Genomic DNA, 19388 nt, shown 5'->3' with positions numbered 1-19388 from the left:
TATTATTTAGATAAATAGCGATTTGACCCAACATGCAAATTACCACAATATGTAAAAGAAAAATAAAAACTAGGTGTACCTTAGTGGGAAGGTTCAAACTCCACCTCCAAGTCGCTGTCCTGCATGTGTTGCCAAATGTTAAGGGATTAATTTTGAGGTACAAATTGGATGCCGTCATGGACCGCAACATAGTGCTGGTTGGCTTGAAAGCAGTGCACCCTCCCGAATTTTTAACATACTCTGAGGTGTGCATGAGCCCATACAGAGTATCTGTAATGAGCCGATTTCGTGGCTTTGTTTTGATGAGATTAACTTTGGGAAAACACTTACTCATGATGCATTTGACTGGGGAAAAACAAGAGCATCAAGGACAAACTCCCCTGACCTTCTCACCTTCCTTTTCAGCTCTACTTTTTAAAATTTCTTGCTTAAACAATCAACCTCAACCTGAAAACGACTAACTTAAGCATGGCCACGCACAGCAGGAATATTTACTCACGAGAGAGAGCCATTCTCCATGTTGATAGGCTGAGAAAATAACGTAAGATGAGATAACTAACTCCACGTATAACTCCACGTTCTCCTCACAGACAGTAGACAAAAGATGCAGCTAGATCAATACGTATAGAAGCCCTAAGATTAAAATTCTGAAATTATCGTACATTTATAGGATTTTTTTTCATTATTGATAATACAGAGGTCGATATTATCGTAGAAATACAATAATTATCTTCCGTCTGGCAACACTGGTTGCAGGTTTTGGTGGTAAACATGTACAGAGCAAAGCAAATCCCCAGAGCAAAGCATAATGACCAAACAACCCTTAAAGCCCTGTTCAAACTGTGGGATATCAGCCACAATTTAATCATCTGAGACAAATTTAGGAAATCCTGAAATATTCCTTAAATCTTAGATTTTATTTTTTTCAAAACAGTTTTAAACAGTTTTAAGAATTAATTTCTGATAACTAATTTCTTTAGTCTTTGCCATGATGACCTAATATTATATCATTTACATTATATTTTACTAGTTATTTTGCAAGATTCTAAAATTCAATGCAATGTAAAGACTTAACTACGTTATTAGGTTAAAGCCAACCTTATAAAGCCATTGGACAACAGTGGTAATTTAAAAACTGATTTTACTCCAGCCAAACCAAAATAAATAAGACTATCTCCAGGATAAAAACTATTCTGGGAAACTTGGGAAATATTTAAATAAATATTCCCTTTGAGTGTACCTCCGATGAGGAAGATTGAGTGATTAAGAGAAGAATTAGGGGAGGTGGTGGGATGCTGGAAAGCTAAGTTGACACAGTGCAGTGGCTGCTGTTTATACAGGTATCTGCCAAAAATGTTAATATTGAGTGAAAGTCCATTCCAATAATTTGTTTCAAAAGTAAAACTTGTATGTTATATTAGTTCACTACACACGTGAAATATTTCAAACCTTTATTTGTTTCAATTGTAATGGCTATGGATTAAAGATAAATTAAATATATCACAATTTCATAAAATTAGAATATCATGACAAAGTTCAACATTGTAGTATCCTTGTGTCCCAATCTAGTGAGCTAATAATTACCTGTAAAGTTTCCCCGACCTTGAAATTGTCTCAGTCTGGCTTAGTAGACCTCAGAATGGTAGGGAAAACTGCTGACTTGACGGTTGTGCAGAAGACTATCATTGACACCCTCTATAAGAGTGCAGTATCCAAGTGTATTAACAGAGTGTTAAGAGGAAGAGAAAAATGTGGCTGGAATAGGTGCTCAAGTGATAGGGATGACTGTAGCCTTGAAAGAATTGTCAAGCAAGGGCAATTCAGAAATCTGGGGTAGTGTCATAAGCGAGTGGTTTGATGCTGGTGTTTACAGTCAACTCAGCTGTCTACCAGAACATTTTAGAACACTTCATGCGGTCATTCCCTTCATTTTTTAATCTATTTTTTAATTTTTTAATTGGTCATTCTTTATTTCTTTAATTTGAATGATTATAGATTAAAGGCTTGAAATATTTCACTTGTGTGTGTAGTGACATATACGTTTCACTTTTTAAAACAAATTATTGAAATAAATAGATTTTCCTTTGATATATTTTTTTTTTTGGCACAAACCTCTATACCAATGTGATAATGATTGATATGCCTAAATGATTAGGCTCCTCCCGAACCTACGCTGTGAACTTCATTTCATAAGTTTGCCTGCACAATCAATCATGGTAGATGATGTAGATAATTTGTAAACAATCATCGTAAACAAACTTTGGCTTTCTGTCCTCAAAAGGAGATTGGAACCTCCTGTCCTTGAACCTCCTGTCCCCCAAAATGTGTGATAAATCGAGAGCAAGCTGGGAGTAGAACTAGGAGTAGAAGGAAAGATTTGAAGAGTTTGATCCCTCTAAGTTGCTGAAATAGCAGAAAATGCAAGTTATTGTTAAAAAAAGAAAGATCACTGCAGCAGAAGTGAGAGTTTTGGCAGATAAATGACTGCTGACATGGGTATGCCAATGTATGGCTCAATACATTTGTGAGCATTTTTACCAGTATTAGAATTTCATGAAGTTTATGTGTGTAGATACCAATCTCTTTGATAACTCTTGAGAACCAAGACTTATACTGTTGAAGCAGTATACATCTCCTAAATATTAAAAATAGAACATATGTAAAGATACAAAGACTTATACTGCTGCAAGTATCAAATATATATATCAAATATATATAATATTTGAAAATAGAAATCACTGCTATGGCAGTGACAACATTTGTGAGCAGAAAAGACTACTGCTGAAAGTCACTGCCTTGGCAGTGAAAAGAACACTTAGGAGGAAAAATTACTGCTGCTGTGGTTGTAAATCTAATTTGAAAAAGATGGAAATCACTGCTGTGGTAATGAATAACACCTTTGAGCAGAAAAGGGAACTTTGATATTTCTGTTGTATGATTTGTATTCTGGGTTGATTTTTATTTTTTAATTGTCACCAATGTTGAGATTCAAAGATTAATTGTAGATGTTTGTGTGTTTTAAAGTTCTGCCATAGATCAAACATTTTCATTGTGAATGGTGTATTTAGGCCTGAAGCTCCAGTGGTTTCATTTGGTTTCATATTAGTAATTTTCATATATTATATAATTTTTTTGTGTTTTATTCATATATTATTCATCCTTTTGGGGCGACGCAGTGGCACAGTGAGTAACATGTTAGCCTCACAGCAAGAAGGTCGCTGGTTTGAGCCTCAACTGGGTCAGTTGTCGTTTCTGTGTGGAGTTTCCATGTTTTGGAAAATCAAAGTTTTGATTCTGCAGTTTTGGCAGAAGCCCTTTCAAAAACATGCATACCAGGCCATGTTGGTCTTTCAGAAAGAAATTCAGGTTGATGAGTTTGCCTGATGACATCTCTCTGTCAGCTGTATGTGAATACGCAAGTGACTTATCTGTTTGCTTAAAGAGGCTGTGCATAAATTCAAATGTTAATTTGTTGACAGACAGTTTGAGATACTTTGTCGGGATTGAGTTATTTGTTGGTCTGCAATATTTAATTGGATGAACATTTTTTAGTTTTATGCTTTATCCAGAATATAAAAATACATATAAATACATTTACTTTAATCAGTACTATTGGAATGTGAAGAGATTTTCAACCAGCACAACAAAAAAAAGTTTCTGAAGACAATCACCTACTGCACCTTTAACTTCATCACTGTTTTAGTGTTCAACCCTCTGTAGTGAGGACATTAGTGAGGATTTTGCTCTTGGATTTAAGGGGTTAAATATGTTCGATGAATAATACACACTGTGGAATGTATTTCTAACAGAAATATTCTGTAAATTGAATTTACGAATATAAAATGTTGAAAACAACCACAGCTGTCAGTATTTTTTGTAAATCAAGGAAAAAAAGCTTACTATGTAGTTATTTATGCAGTGAAAACCTGTTTGCTAATTGCAATTACACATGAATACATTAATGCATTTAATGACTTTACATTTTTGTGAACTTAACATTTAAACAGATCTATAAAACTTTTGTATTTTTTACCGACAAATTCTGGCATCCACAGCTGCCAGTGTTTTTTGAAAAATGTAACGTAATGTAATGTGTCTTTAGTTCACATGCTTGAATGTTTGCTTTTAGAGAATACAATGTGCTGCACACTTTTAGAGAGTACAAAATCTCCATCAATACATTTGCTGAATGTATAGACCAGTTGTGTCCAAACTCAGTCCTGGAGGGGCGGTGTCCTGCATAGTTTAGCTCAAACTTCTTTCAACACATCTGCTTGGAAGTTTTTGTATACCCAAAAAGAGCTTGATTAGCTGGTTCAGGTGTGTTTAATTGGGTTGAAACCAAAATATGCAGGACACCGGCCCTCCAGGACCATGTTTGGGCACCCCTGGTATTGACCATGGATTTCTGCTTCTTGTAATTTATTATGGGGTCTGTGCACACAAATTTGTTTGTATGAATACAGTTGAACCAGTAAAGTCACATGGAACGTTTTGATAAAGTTTTTTTTTTTTTTTTTTGTGGACTTTGAATATCTCCGGACTGTCTATGGAAGATGATGGAACTCTTGGATTTCATCAAAAATATCTTAGTTTGTTATCCAAAGATGAGAATGGTCTCAGGGGATTGGAATGACATGAATATGATTAATTAATAACCTTTTAGAACATTCTAAAATTATGCTGGAGAATATGTACGGTATTGGCTACTGTCAAATAAGCTGTCTTGATGTATAATGTTCATGATATTTCCTAAGGCATATCTGTCCCGTGATGAAGCCCAGGCTCAGATTGCACGTAGTCTTGCAGAAAAGGACACTTTAAGAAGCCAGCTCATGGAACTACAAGAGAAACTTTTCACCATGAATGCTTGTAGCAGGCAAAGAGAAAGAAGAGAAAAATCGAGGGTAAAACTGGTTAAATTTATTTTTTATTTAAAACCCACCAAGTGGTAGTTTACCACAGTGTTTTTGTAAATTCAGTTTTCAGTATTGTGGTGTAAGTTACATTTGTAATTTAATGCAATAATACATTTTCAATGTCTCTAATTTGTAGGAAAGGAAGTTTAGTTGTGAGAGCAGCCCTCCTTCCAGCCCACCACTAAGAAGACAGCCATGTGACTTAAAAACCATCCTTCCTGAGTGCTTTATTTCATATGATGCTTCTGAGGTACGTTTTTTGTTCAAATATTCTGCTTATATGTGCATTGTGTGATTTAGTCTCTTTAGATTTGTACATCTGCAGCAACACTGGAAACTTTTATAAAGATAATTTGATTAGATAGTGGTTATGGTTAATGGAGAAAGAATGCACATTACTGTGGAATCTTTCATTCAGTTCATCTTAATGTCTATAGCGCTTTTACAATATAGATGTATATTGTGTCAAATCAGCTTAACATAGAAATTCTAGTAAATGGAAACTATCAGTCCAGTTTTCAGAGTTGAAGTTCAGTTTAGTGTAGTTTAATTTTCAATTCTGAAAGTCCAAACATTGAAGAGCAAATCCATCGATGCACAGCTCCACAAATCCCAAACCAAACAAGTAAGTGGCGAGGAACAAACTTATCGATCAACTCAAGCTTAAACCACTTATTCAAACCAATTGATGCAAGTGAAGAAAAAAAACTGAGGGAAACCAGGCTCAGTTTGGCACGACCATTTCTCCTCTGGCCAAACTTTTTGTGCAGGGCTGCAGTCTAGGCACTGAAGGCTGGATTAATGCTGGATGTCCATTGTGGAGAAGCTGCAATTGAAGCTGGATTTTGGTTTCAGAATCAGAATCAGAATCAGTTTTATTGCCAAGTGTGCTTCACACACACAAGGAATTTGTTTTGGCTACAGAAGCTTCCAGTGTACATAAAGTGACAAGTGACAACACAAAATAATAACAAAACAAAAAAAATAAAATAAAATAATAATAATAAAAAATGATGAACATTAAACAGATGCGGTTAGTGAAGAAACCTGGATGTTAAGTTGTATGTACAGATTGTTATAAATATACAGGTTACAGGGTGCTGTGTACAAGTGCGAATGTAGAGAGTATTGGATTGTATATTGATATAAGGTGCTGTGTACAAGTGCGTATGAGAAAAATATTGCACATATTTATTGCACAGTAGGGGAATATTTAACTGTTCATGAGGTAGACAGCCTGAGGAAAGAAACTTTTCCTGTGTCTGGCTGTTTTTGTGCTTGGTGCTCTGAAGCGCCGACCAGACGGTAACAGTTCGAACAGGTAGTGTGCTGGGTGTGAGGCGTCCAGAGTGATTTTGCGAGCCCTTTTACTCACTCTGGAAGAGTACAGTTCTTGAAGTGTAGGAAGGGTTGTGCCAGTGATTCGTTCAGCAGTCCGGACTATTCGCTGTAGTCTACGGAGGTCGGTTTTGGCAGCTGAGCCGAACCAGACGGTGATTGAAGTGCAGAGGATGGATTGGATGACAGCTGAGTAGAACTGTATGAGCAGCTCCTGTGGCAGGTTGAACTTCCTCAGCTGCAAAGGAAGTACAGTCTCTGCTGGGCTTTCTTCACAATAGAGTCTATACGAATGTCCCACTTCAGATCCTGAGAGATGGTGGTGCCCAGGAACCTGAATGACTCTACTGCAGCCACAGTGCTGTTCATGATGGTGAGTGGGGGGAGTGCAGGGGGGTTTCTCCTAAAGTCCACTATCATCTCCACTGTTTTGAGCGTGTTCAGCTCCAGGTTGTTGTATCTGCACCATAACGCCAGCCGCTCCACCTCCTGTCTGTATGCAGACTCGTCACCGTTCTGGATGAGGCCGATAACAGTAGTGTCGTCTGCAAACTTAATGAGTTTGATGGAGGGGTCTTTTGCAATGCAGTCGTTGGTGTACAGGGAGAAGAGCAGTGGAGAAAGAACACATCCCTGGGGGGCACCAGTGCTGATGGTGCGGCTGTCGGATGTGATTTTGCCCATTCTGACTAGCTGTTGTCTATCTGTCAGAAAGCTTGTGATCCATTGACAGACAGAGCTAGGAACAGAGAGCTGGGCCAGTTTGTACTCAAGCAGTGATGGGACGATGGTGTTAAAGGCAGAACTGAAGTCCACAAACAGAATCCTTGCGTAGTTCCCTGGTTTGTCCAGATGTTGTAGGGTATAATGCAGTCCCATGTTGACTGCATCATCCACAGACCGGTTTGCTCTATAGGCGAACTGCAGGGGGTCCAGCAGGGGTCCAGTGATGTCCTTCAGATATGCTAGCACCAGTCTTTCGAATGACTTCATGGCCACAGATGTTAAGGCCACAGGTCTGTAGTCATTGAGTCCTGTGATCTTTGGCTTCTTCGGGATTGGGATGATGGTGGAGCGCTTAAAGCAGGATGGAACTTTGCACTGTTCCAGTGATCTATTGAAGATATGTGAGAAAATGGGAGCCAGCTGGTCAGAGCAGGTTCTCAGACAGGCTGGTGAGACACCATCTGGCCCTGGTGCTTTCCTTCTCTTCTGTTTACTGAAGATCTGACGCACATGATCCTCACTGATCTGAAGAGCAGGGGGGGAGAGGAAGATGGCTGGAGGTGTTGATGGCTGTGTAGGGCGATGGTCCGGGCTGTGTTGATGTGGTATTGATGGCCGTGTAGGGAGACGGTCCGGGCTGTGTTGATGTGGTGTTGATGGCTGTGTAGGGAGATGATCCGGGCTGTGTTGATGTGGTATTGATGGCTGTGTAGGGAGATGATCAGGGCTGTGTTGATGTGGTGTTGATGGCTGTGTAGGGAGATGGTCCGGGCGGGTGTGAGGTGTCTGGTCATAGGTGTCAAACCTACAGTAGAACATATTCAGCTCGTTTGCAATATGTTTATTGCTGTCGATACTGGGGGACGGTGTCTTGTAATTAGTGAAATCTTTTAAGCCTCTCCACACTGATGCAGGGTCGTTAGCTGAAAACTGGTTTTGCAGCTTTTTGGCATAGCTTTTCTTAGCCACACCAATCTCCTTTGTCAATGTGTTCCTGGCCTGATTGTACAGGATCCTGTCACCACTCCTGTAAGCATCCTCTTTGGCCTGACGAAGCTGTCTGAGTTTTGGTGTGAACCATGGTTTATCATTGTTAAATGACAAGTAGGTCCTGGTAGGGATGCATAACTCCTCACAGAAACTGATGTATGATGTTACAGTCTCTGTGAGCTCGTCCAGATCTGTGGCTGCAGCTTCAAAAACATTCCAGTCAGTGCATTCAAAACAGGCTTGTAAGACCTGCTCTGTGTTGTTGGTCCATCTCTTGACAGTCCTTAATACTAGCTTAGTAGTTTTAAGTTTTTGCCTGTAAGTTGGTATAAAATGAACCAGGCAGTGATCGGAGAGTCCTAGAGCTGCTCTGGCGACGGAGCGATATGCATCCTTTATTGTGGTGTAGCAATGGTCCAAAATGTTATTGTCTCTGGTGGGGCATGTAATGTGCTGTTTGAATTTAGGCAGCTCATGTGTGAGTTTTGCCTGATTAAAGTCCCCAAGTATGATAAAAGCAGAGTCCGGGTGTTGTTGTTCTGTCTCTGTGATCAGATCAGCCAGCTGTTGCAGCGCAGTACTCACGTGTGCTTGCGGTGGAATGTAAACACAGACGAGAATGAATGAGGAAAACTCTCTTGGTGAATAAAAAGGCTTACAGTTAATGAAAAGCACTTCCACATCAGGACAGCACATCTTCTTTAACACAGTTACATCCGTACACCACCTTCTGTTGATGTAAAAGCATGTCCCACCACCGCGCGTTTTGCCCGTTGACTCCGTATCGCGATCTGCTCTGTACAGCTGAAAGTCCGGTAGGTTTAATGCGCTGTCCGGAATGGCTTCGTTTAGCCAGGTTTCCGTGAAACACAGGACAGCAGAGTTGTTAAAGTTCTTGTTTTTGCATGTGAGCAGAAGTAGTTCGTCCATTTTGTTAGGAAGAGAGCGGAGATTCGCCAGGTGAATGCTGGGCAGCGCCGTTCTGAAGCCGCGCTGTCTTAGCCTGACGAGCGCGCCGGCTCGCTTCCCACGCTTGGGAAAGCATTTCCATTTTATGTGTATGCTAATGCAAACTAACAGAGTGCGTCTGCCTCCCCAACTGTGCTAGGAAGGCTGTTCCAGAGTTTAGATGCCAGATATGAGAAAGATCTACCACCTACAATTGATTTTGATTTTCTCTGAATAATCAATTGTCCAGAATTAATTGAGCGTAGTGGACATGAGGGGCTATAATACATAAGGAACTTCCTCAAATATTGGGGAGTTAAACCATTCAGGGTTTTTGTAGGTAGTCAATCAAATTTTAAAATGTATATGATATTTAACAGGGAGCCAATGTAATGATGAAGGAACTGGAGTAATATGATTATATTTCTTTGTTCTAGAAAGCACTCTATCAGCTGCATTTTGCAAATTGATAAAGTTCATAAGACCTGAATCAGGCCAATGCAATACCAACATAATTTTTAAGCTTATCAAGGAGAATAAAATGATCAATTGTGGTAAATGGAGCACTGAGGTCCAATATGATGAAAACCCCACCCGCAAACACCATATATGAACAACAACAAAAAACTCATGATGACTCATAATGTCACCCTAAGTTAGATGCATTTCTATAACCTTTTGTGATACATAATCAATTAATGCTTTGTACTTTTACAGTAGACTTTTAGAGCAATGTACATGCATTTAAAAGCAATAACATCTAATATAAAGCTTTAAAATTTGTTTCATTTATTTTAAGGTGGCATCCACACATGATTATGCTTTTTTTTCACGAGTAAAGGTGGAACATATGATACGGACAACAGGGTTGAGGATCCAAATGCAGCATCTTCATTTACAAGAGTAGCAAGTCAGGCAAAGGCAAATCACAGAAGCTAACAGTATCACACAAGGCAATCCAAAAGAGTAGTCGAGACACGGGCGTGAGAGATCGGTTCTGCTGGCTAACAGCAAAAATCAATAAACAAAGCAAGGGTCTGGAACACGGCATGGAAAACAAAACAAGGAAAACACTTTGTGATGCTACAGGATAACTAAGGATAGACTAAGCTCTGTGTGTGTGCACGTGTGGTGTATAAATAGTCCTGGATATCAGTCCATCAGTGGGAATCCGGAACCTGTGTGTGCGAGGTGCATGCTGGAAGTTGTAATTCGTTAACGTGCCATGTTTGTAGTTCTCTAGCGATCCACAGCTGCTAGATTAGCCAATCATAATTTTAAAAACTTTAAAATACGTCCATTGATGTGGAGGCTGGTGTGCTTATCATTTATGTTAATCATTCCAGGTGTGAAGGCATGCATTAAGTTAGTAATTAAAACTAATGTGCATGCAGTTTTGCTGAAAACAACTTAGAATGCATTTCATAATGTAAGAAAAGCTTTGAATGTGTAAATAGCAATAATGTTTTTAATGGAAGCAGGTGTAGGAAATATAATGTTTTTCTTAGATTTTAGTTGTGTATGTGTATCAATCTTTTTACAGTTCAGTGATGAACAGATCAGCAGTATCATTTCCAATCAAGTGGAGCCACCCTGCTCTGAATCTCTCCGTAGACGAGATTTACACTTTTCATCCAGAAGTGACACAGAAGACAATTACAGGTGCACTGTTTCTTTTCTCTGGCAGTGAAATGTAGGGTCAATGTAAAGCTTTAACATAAATACTGCAGAATTTAAGTAAAAATACAAGTTTGGTACTGGTTTAATTGACATTTTAAATGGCAGTTGCTTGCAAGTAATTATTAATTTTTTGTAGTAATGTAACTTGATAAATGTATAATTTAGATTAAAAAAAGTTTTATACAACAGAATATGCTGTCTGCATATTAATACAGGTTGAATTTGAACCAAGCAGGCATATTCAGCAGGCATTCTCTCTATAGATGCTAACAACTTTTTGAAAATAAGTATCACAAAAAAAAAACTGGGTTTTAAAAGAAAAAACGTCACTTCTTTCTTTTATTTTCAGCATTCAGGATCTGGCTGATGACTGCTTTACAGACGATGATTATGTCGTCATCGCGAAAGGTACTGCTGTTTTCTCCATGCCACTGCAATTACACAAACGAAAACTAAAGTTTAATTTTATAAGCATTCAATTGTATATATGTTCCCAAAAAATCCTCTTTGCATAGCACAATAAAATTTCAAATCAAGTGCATCTGTCTTTCGGGTGAGATGTTAAACCAAGGTCCTGACTCTCTGTGGTCATTAAAAATCCCAGGATGTCCTTCGAAAAAGAGTAGGGGTTTATCCCCGGCATCCTGGCCAAATTTGCCCACTGGCTTCTGTCCATCATGGCCTCCTAACCATCCCCATATCATAATTGGTTCCTCTGGTGTGTGGTGTGTGGTCTGGTGCAATATGGCTGCCGTCGCGTCATCTAGGTGGATGCTGCACATTTGTGGTGGATGAGGAGAACCCCCCCCCCCCCCCCCCCTCCATTGTGTAAAGCTATTTAAATGTAAGGGATTATTATTATTTTTTTTATAATTTATTATGACTGGATAACAATACAAGTGGTTTAGTGTACAGCCTACATCCAGCTGTTTAAGACATTTGTTTCTGTGCAATACTTGATTCTGATTGGTCAATCACAATATTCCAAGGTTATTATTACTCAATTACAACTGTTGAAACAATTAACACAGGTTCAGCTGGGTACCATACCTGTTATCCCACCAGTTTTACCGGGGATTCTCCCATATTTTACAATAATTAATTCTTTAAATTCCTGTATTTCTCCCATCCTGACAAGAAAAGTAGCAGTAACATCTACACAGAGCCGATCCTCCCCTTACCCATAATACTGCTGCACCATCAGGGGCCCCCTTTCTCTTAATAATCTAATATAATCACAAGGGCTGTTTACAATCTTTCTCATCTATCTATCTATCTATCTATCTATCTATCTATCTATCTATCTATCTATCTATCTATCTATCTATCTATCTATCTATCTATCTATCTATCTATCTATCTATCTATCTATCTATCTATCTATCTATCTATCTATCTATCTATCTATCTATCTATCTATCTATCTATCTATCTATCTATCTATCTATCTATCTATCTATCCATATAGGTCTGACAAACTGACATCTCTGTTATTTAATGTTAATCCAAAACATTTAATACCAGATTCATTACTGCTACTGCTAATATATATTTAAATGATACATTTAATATAATTTTAATAGGCTAAACTGTAATTTATTTGCACCGTCTGTTTCAGGCTATTTATCAGTCTTTACAGGATTTTGCGTGTGGCTCTTGTGATATAAAATATTAGTCATTGCAAAACATGAGAATTTAATTGGAAATATCTATTGTATATTTTTAGATATATTTCTGTATGTCTGGAAATATGAAAGTAACTACATTGAGAGTAATTTGATACAGTATCACTCTTTTTATTGGTTAATAGCTGCTTTGATATTGTGTTATCTAATGCAATGACATTTTGACATTTTATGTGTGACTTTATTGTCCAAAAGTGTTTAAATATCATTCTTCAATGAGAATAAATCTCAATTGTATATATACCACTTGTTGATCTGCATTTTGAAAGGACATTGCTTGGAAGAGTCAGTTTCGCCATCATCAATTTCCAGTCCTATGCGTAAAAGGAGCCATGCTGACAGGTAAAACTAAATGTAAAACATAATACTCACATTTATGTATGACGGTCTCATTGCTAAAGAAAAAAAAAAAAGAAAACATTGTTACATTTTTTTTCTACGAATCCAGTGTCTCGAGAGCATCTGCTCCACCCTTCCTAATGCGTTCCAGACCCCAGGCCTTGCGCATCACTGGTCGCATACTCACCATATTTTTCCAAGGAGAAACGCTATTGAACCAAATACAGATCATTGGTGGCAATAAAACTGGTGTGTTTGTACATCACGTGACTAAAGAATCTTCTGCTCATAACACTGGCATCAGCCCAGGCACTCAGATACTTCAGGTTAGTTTCTGAACTCTATAATGTTTTGTTTGGGGAAGAACAACTCTCAGAGTTACAAAGTTCAAATAATATTTTTTCTTTCATTTTAAGCCAAAACAATTTGTTTGTTTTAATAGCTGAACTGTCATGATGAATCCAATGGAAAAACTAGTCTAACTTGAGAGTGATGCAATTCCTAAAAGGTGCAGTGGTTGAACTGCCAAAATGTTAACTGTTAGCATAATAGCTTTGAAAACAGTAATCAACTCACTAGATCATGTCATTCGCCAGTTAGAAAACGTTATAGTACTTTATAATACTACAATTCCGAAAGAAAAACTGTATTATATCTAGCATGTTTTCAGTTGTGCAGCAAGTAAAATTTGTCATCATGTGCAAAATCTCATGCATGCAAGGATATAAAACCAACTTGTTAAACTAAATAAAAATCATGGGTGCTGTAAAAGGTCCCTAATGAAATTGAAAATAGTCACATCAATCTTTCGCAGGAGGATTGTTCGCCGGAACAACACTTCTGTGCATTTGTAAAACAACAAAATCTACATAAGCTTTGCATGACTAAATATATTTAAAACATAACATTACCTGTCTAAAAGAAATACTTTAGCCATGGTGTCATCCTTAAAAAAAATCCAAAAGTAACTCCAATATTGATTCAGGATTTTAAAAACTTTTGATTCAGCTTTTGTTTTTACTGCTGTCTCGATCGTGCGTGCATGTACATATCTACATTTGTTGACAGACAGTTTGGGCTACTTATCAGAATTATGGTAATTTAGGCCTGACAAATTTTAATTTGACAAACATTTTTTTGTCTTATGCCTTACCCAGGATATATATAAAAAACATAAATACATTTAGATAATTGACTTTAATCATTACTATTGGAATGTGAAGTGACTTTCAACCAGCACAACAAAAAAAGTTTCTGAAGACAATCACCTACTGCACCTTTAAAAAGAACAAAGTGTATAAGTATTCATGAAGAAATTTCTGTGATAAAAGAAGTGACAGGTCTCTGCTGATTTTCCATGATGTATGCATCTTCAAATGCAGTTACATGATATGGCAACAAAAAAACCTTAAGTGGTGTATTTTTAGCTGAAGTATGAGCGGAAACGGAGAGCTGTACAAATGGTTCTGGAAGACACCACTATGGAGGAGGCTCTCTGGGCCCTAGGGCAAGTCCAAGGACCATGCCACATTACTGTGAGACCCAGCCAAGATGGTAAGAGCAAATAATACTCAATTAAACAATAATGCATACTGTAATCCAGAATTTAAAGTAGTTAAAATTATTAAATTATTAAATTATTGGACTCACTAAATCAATTTGTGTGAGTAACATGATTGTTTTTGTTCGTACTTTTCATTCTTCATTCATGCAAATCACAATTCTCCAAAATAACACTTTTTTGCACATTTGCTGTATGTCAAATGTAAGTTCTCTGTTACTGACAAGAGTAAGGTTAAGCCAAATTTATACTTCTGTATTGAATGAATGGTGTAGCCCAGGATGCGATTGTTTTCTTTTACTAAAGATCTTTATATCGTATCTAAAACATTTATTGAATGGTTGGTATTTTAGTAATCTTGCCTTTTCTCCTAAACATCAACATTCATGAGATTTATTCCATTTATCAAGTCTAGTGCTCTGTAGAGACAAGATAACAATTTTGCGGATTTTGTGCAATTACAGCTAAATTAGCAGATTTTTAACACTGTTATCTATGACTTTAGATTTGTTCCATCCTAAGAAAAAAAATTATTATTATTTTTTTTTTTACAGCTATAACAACATTTAAGTATGTGGAGTAAAGGTTTGGGCAGTAACAGCTTTTGTTTATGGTTGGGTTTATTTTGGAGAATTAGGATCAGCTGTTAGATGTTAAGAACATAGTAAAAGTAAATGATATAAAGTGGCAAAATTTCCTTTAACATTGTATAATATTAATTGTGATCCTGTAAATGCTATTATTTGTCATTTGTCAAGATTTCTTGTTTGGGTTGGAGACTTATAAAGCAAAGTAAAGATCTTCTAATTTCTACCTAGCTTATGAGAACTTGCTACAACAACTAAAGAACGGTGAAGTGATGTCGGGTGATTCGTTCTATGTACGTGTTAACATGACATTGCCGGGGGATGTAGCAGGAAATCTGGCTGTCAAATGTAATGACATTATCCATATTACAAACACTTACCATACTAGTGATGGCTTCTGGTGGGGCAGTCATGTGCATCCTTGTCACCTGGAAGATCTTAAGAGTGGGGCTCTGCCCAACTACTACAGGTACACTTTATTCAATTAATCAATGAATCTTGAAAAGCTACAACCATTTCTACAGTATCAAGTAAATTTAGCAAATGTTTTGAGCACTACATGCCAATGCATGCAAAGAAATGACTGGAGCAGAGGCTGCTAAAATTCAGCTTTGCAAAGCAATTGTTATAATACATGTAAATAGAATTCTAACAAAAGCATAGAAATTACTAGCCCCAAACCTTTAAATAGTAACTAACAATATTCTTATTATATTTATTGCAGTTTGTTCACTTCCAATTTAAATAAAATTGTCATTTAAAATGTTTCAGAGCACAGAGGCTATTAATCAGGGCTATAGAGGATATGACCTACTCTCGCAAAACACACAGAAAGGTGAGAGTCCATCAGTAAATTTGTAAGGTTCATATAGTCTTAACAGAAATGAAATTTCTCTCACTTTCTTCAAATTTCTTCATCTTTGTGATTTAAGTATTCATAATATACAAATGAAGCTTATATGTATTTATTTCTGTAATTTTGAAACATTGCACAAGGGCAAGGTAATGCTTAACTGACCAATACATATATAGTCTTTGCTGCTCTATTGACATGATTAGTTAAAAAGTTAAATATTAATTATATTAATCGTATACCTTGTATCTGATGCATACTAAAAAGTTTATAGCACAAATCTTTGTCTTAGTGTAGAATTACAAAAATGCCCACCAAACTGTGGGTGTGGTATGATTAACTTTTTGAGTGAATAATAATGCAAAACTTGAAACACTGAAACTAGATTGTGAGACAGTCATCTTCTTCTGAGATTCTTCTCAACTTGAATTTTCTCACAAATTCATTTAGGTGGATTTCCTCCATCAAGACCGCAGATGGCACTATGGGCCACTTTACTTTAAACTACAGCTGACAAAAATTTATGTTTTCTTTTTTTTATTTACCTTTTTTAAATGTATTCACCCATATCTCTAAAGAACTCAGATAAGCATAGACTTAAAATACTCACATTCCTGCATTGCATGTCATCTACTGTTTTCAATAAATCCCAGGGTATTCACTACTCATATCTCTTCTTCATGTGGATTGTGACTTACATATTCATATTTTGTGAGATGTGTCAAGAGACTGAGAAATTAGTACTGAGTACCTGTCTTCTGTCTACAGGAGAGAACTGCAGCTGATGAAAAACAGAGAGTGGTGAGGATTGTCAGCACCAGTCAGCAGAGAAGAAACCCACTGTGGGTCAGTGTGGAAGATGACAACAGCAAAAGCCAGGACAGTTAGTATATAACAAACCCTATACTGCTGTTTAACTCATAATAATCAGGAAATTTTAGACACAGAATTAGTAGAATGGTGAAAAGACAACGGATAATATATATTTATGTTCAGGAGATTCAGAATGGTTATCTGGAGCACTAAGGCAAAATAGTGCATCTCCTTTAAAGATGCCTTTGTGTGCATGGATGAAATATTTAAAAATGTTTGCTGATTTCTAAACAGTATGTGGGTTATAAGCAGGTCCGCATGCATAATGTAAATGAAAAGTTTAATTTCCCCATGTAGCATCATTGGTAAAAATAGGAAGAATGAAAACGAGTAGAAGCCGCACACCTGCATATCATTCCACTTAAGCTGCGGTCACACTGGACTTTTCTTCCCATAGACTTCCATTTATACGCACACGAATGCGTCAGATCGGAAACGCAATGTTCTGCATCAAGTTTCGAAGATTGCGTTTTGCGTTGATAAGTTCAAGCTTGGTGAACTCTAACCTGCAAAATCACATCACTTGACTGTGTGAGACCAAATGAGGATCAAAACATGACCTTGTGGCGCATACATTTATACATATGACAGAATTCACAAATTGTTATTGTTGTTCTTCCCCTTTAGGAGTTTTGAGCTGAAAGTGATGGGGTGGGTTTCCCCTTGAAGAGTGTGTGGTAAGATAGAGAAATAAAGCGATCGGTTCACAAAGTTTTCATCCCGTGTTTGATATCTCTTATTTTTATTTTCTCCGCTTATACGGCTACTTTTGGTGACCCCGATACTCTTGGACATTTCCAGAGTATTTTGTCAACGTTTAGGAGATAATAGCCAACGCAGTCGTTCTCAAGTTACCAGAGTTTTGGGAACAGCAAGCCGCGGCATTGTTTGCACAGGTGGAGGCCCAGTTTGCGCTGCGAGACATCACTGCAGATGACACGAAGTATTACTACGTAGTGGCTTCGCTCAGCAGCTCCACAGTGTAGCAAGCAGTGAGTTTGTTAAACGATCCCCCAGAGAGAGACAGGTATGGCGCTATTAAATCATACTTGTTTGGTACTTTTGGACTGACTGAGTCGGAGCGTGTGAGACAGCTGTGAATGCTGGCCATACCGGTTGCCTTCTCTTCATTACTGACGACATATCAGGGAACAATTTCCTCTGTGACACAGGGGCGCAGGTGAGCGTACTTCCGGCTAACCCATTTGATACGTGTTCAGACAATTAAAACCCCTTATTAGAGGCGGCCAATGGCAGCAAAATCCCAACCTTTGGTAAGCGCCAGCTTAAGCTGTGTTTCAATGGCAAATGTTTTACTTGGGATTTTGTTGTGGCTAAGGTAGTTCAGCCTTTTACTTGGGGCTGATTTTCTTTGCGCACACGGTTTGTTGGTGGATGTGAAAAACTGCCGTTTAGTTGATGCAAAAGATTTAAATTATTTTCCATGCTCACTAAGCGCGTTTTCAACCACAACCATTCAGAGACTAGTTCTGAGTTTTTACAAATTCTCCCTGAGTTATCTGATATCACTCAGCCGACCTTTTCCACAGCAACAATTCCCAATCGTTACACTGTATCGCATGTGCAAGATTTTGCAGCACGATTGGCTGGCAAAAACATTTTTTCCAAAATTGACCTTGTACAGGGTTACCACCAAGTGCCCGTTCACCCGGATGACATCCCAAAAATCTGCCGTGGTCACCCTGTTTGGGTTATTCGAGTTTTTGCGTATGCCATTTGGTTTGAAAAATGCCGCTCAAACATTTTTAAGAGACTGATGGACTCTGTGTTGCAGGATCTGGATTTCCTTTTCGTCTACTTAGACGACATATTAGTCACGAGTACATACAAGGAAGAGCATTTGTTGCATTTACGTTCTCTTTTCGAGCGCCTCAGCAGCCACGGTCTTATAATTAATCCTGCCAAATGCCAATTCGGCCATTCGTCTATCAACTTTCCAGGGCACAGGATTACCAGCGAAGGCCCGTTGCCATCAAGGGTGGCTGCGTTTACAGATTTTCCATTGCCGCATACGATTAAGGCTCTCCAGGAATTCCTAGGAACGGTCAGTTTCTACCACAGGTTTATTCCTAGGGCAGCTGAGTTAATGGGTCCTCTCTTTAAGGCTCTTCAGAGCGGCACTCCTCGTCAAATATTTAGTTGGTCAGACGAGATGATTAATGCTTTTGAAAGTACTAAACAAGCTCTAGCTAATGCAGTCATATTGGTGCAACCGCTGCTTGACGTGCCAATCGCTCTAACTACAGATGCTTCTGACATTATGGTTGGCGCGGTCCAGGAACAGTTGGTGCATGGACAATGGCAACCTCTTGTTTTCTTTAGTTGTCAACTTCGTACTAATGAGCGGAAATACAGCACATTCGGGAGTTGCTTGGCCTCTACCTTGCTATTCGACATTTTCGTTTTTTACTTGAGGGTCGGCCCTTCACCACATTTGTTCATCACAAACCATTGACTTTTGCAATGTCAAAAGTGTCAGAGCCCTGGTCTGCTTGCCAACAGCCCCATTTGGCTTACATTTCTGAATTTACTACCGATATTCAGCATGTTGCAGGCAAATCTAATGTGGTAGTGGATTGCCTTTCTTAGCCAAGTTCCAATGTGGTACACTTAAGGGGCCAATTACTCCAGCTTGGCTGCAGACCAGAGTTCTGACCCAGATGCCAGTCTTTACAGAGAGGGACCAAAGGCCTCCTGCATTTGAGGAGGATGGTGTGTCTTTTCTGTGCGATGTTTTATGGGGACATCCTTATCCTATTGTCCCCAGGAACTGAAGGCAGCATATTTTTGACATTCTTCATGGTTTGTCTCACCCAGGCGCCAAAGCCTCCCAACGATTGTTGGCTTCGAAGTTTGTCTGGCCAGGCC

General features: G+C 38.2%; 1 protein-coding gene across 3 annotated transcripts in view; it reads left to right on the top strand.

Moving 5' to 3' along the window:
- The window catches only part of card14 (caspase recruitment domain family, member 14), a 73110-nt gene that overhangs the window by 33754 nt on the left and 19968 nt on the right, over positions 1 to 19388 (top strand). For all 3 annotated transcript variants that reach the window (XR_008837976.1, XM_056459867.1, XM_056459868.1), the window contains exons 8-17: positions 4758 to 4907; positions 5056 to 5169; positions 10465 to 10583; positions 10951 to 11009; positions 12556 to 12628; positions 12735 to 12951; positions 14053 to 14179; positions 15005 to 15242; positions 15545 to 15608; positions 16395 to 16509. Coding sequence is in view for 2 of the 3 variants with exons in the window: in XM_056459867.1 (XP_056315842.1) it covers positions 4758 to 4907; positions 5056 to 5169; positions 10465 to 10583; positions 10951 to 11009; positions 12556 to 12628; positions 12735 to 12951; positions 14053 to 14179; positions 15005 to 15242; positions 15545 to 15608; positions 16395 to 16509 (1276 nt within the window). In the remaining variant the exon portion in view is untranslated. The remainder of the gene's footprint in view (positions 1 to 4757; positions 4908 to 5055; positions 5170 to 10464; positions 10584 to 10950; positions 11010 to 12555; positions 12629 to 12734; positions 12952 to 14052; positions 14180 to 15004; positions 15243 to 15544; positions 15609 to 16394; positions 16510 to 19388) is intronic.

The sequence above is a fragment of the Danio aesculapii genome, chromosome 6 (genome assembly GCF_903798145.1).
Source record: "Danio aesculapii chromosome 6, fDanAes4.1, whole genome shotgun sequence".
In the NCBI taxonomy this organism is placed as follows: domain Eukaryota; kingdom Metazoa; phylum Chordata; class Actinopteri; order Cypriniformes; family Danionidae; genus Danio; species Danio aesculapii.
Note: the sequence above shows the minus strand (reverse complement) of the source record. Positions and strands in the feature narration are given on the sequence as shown.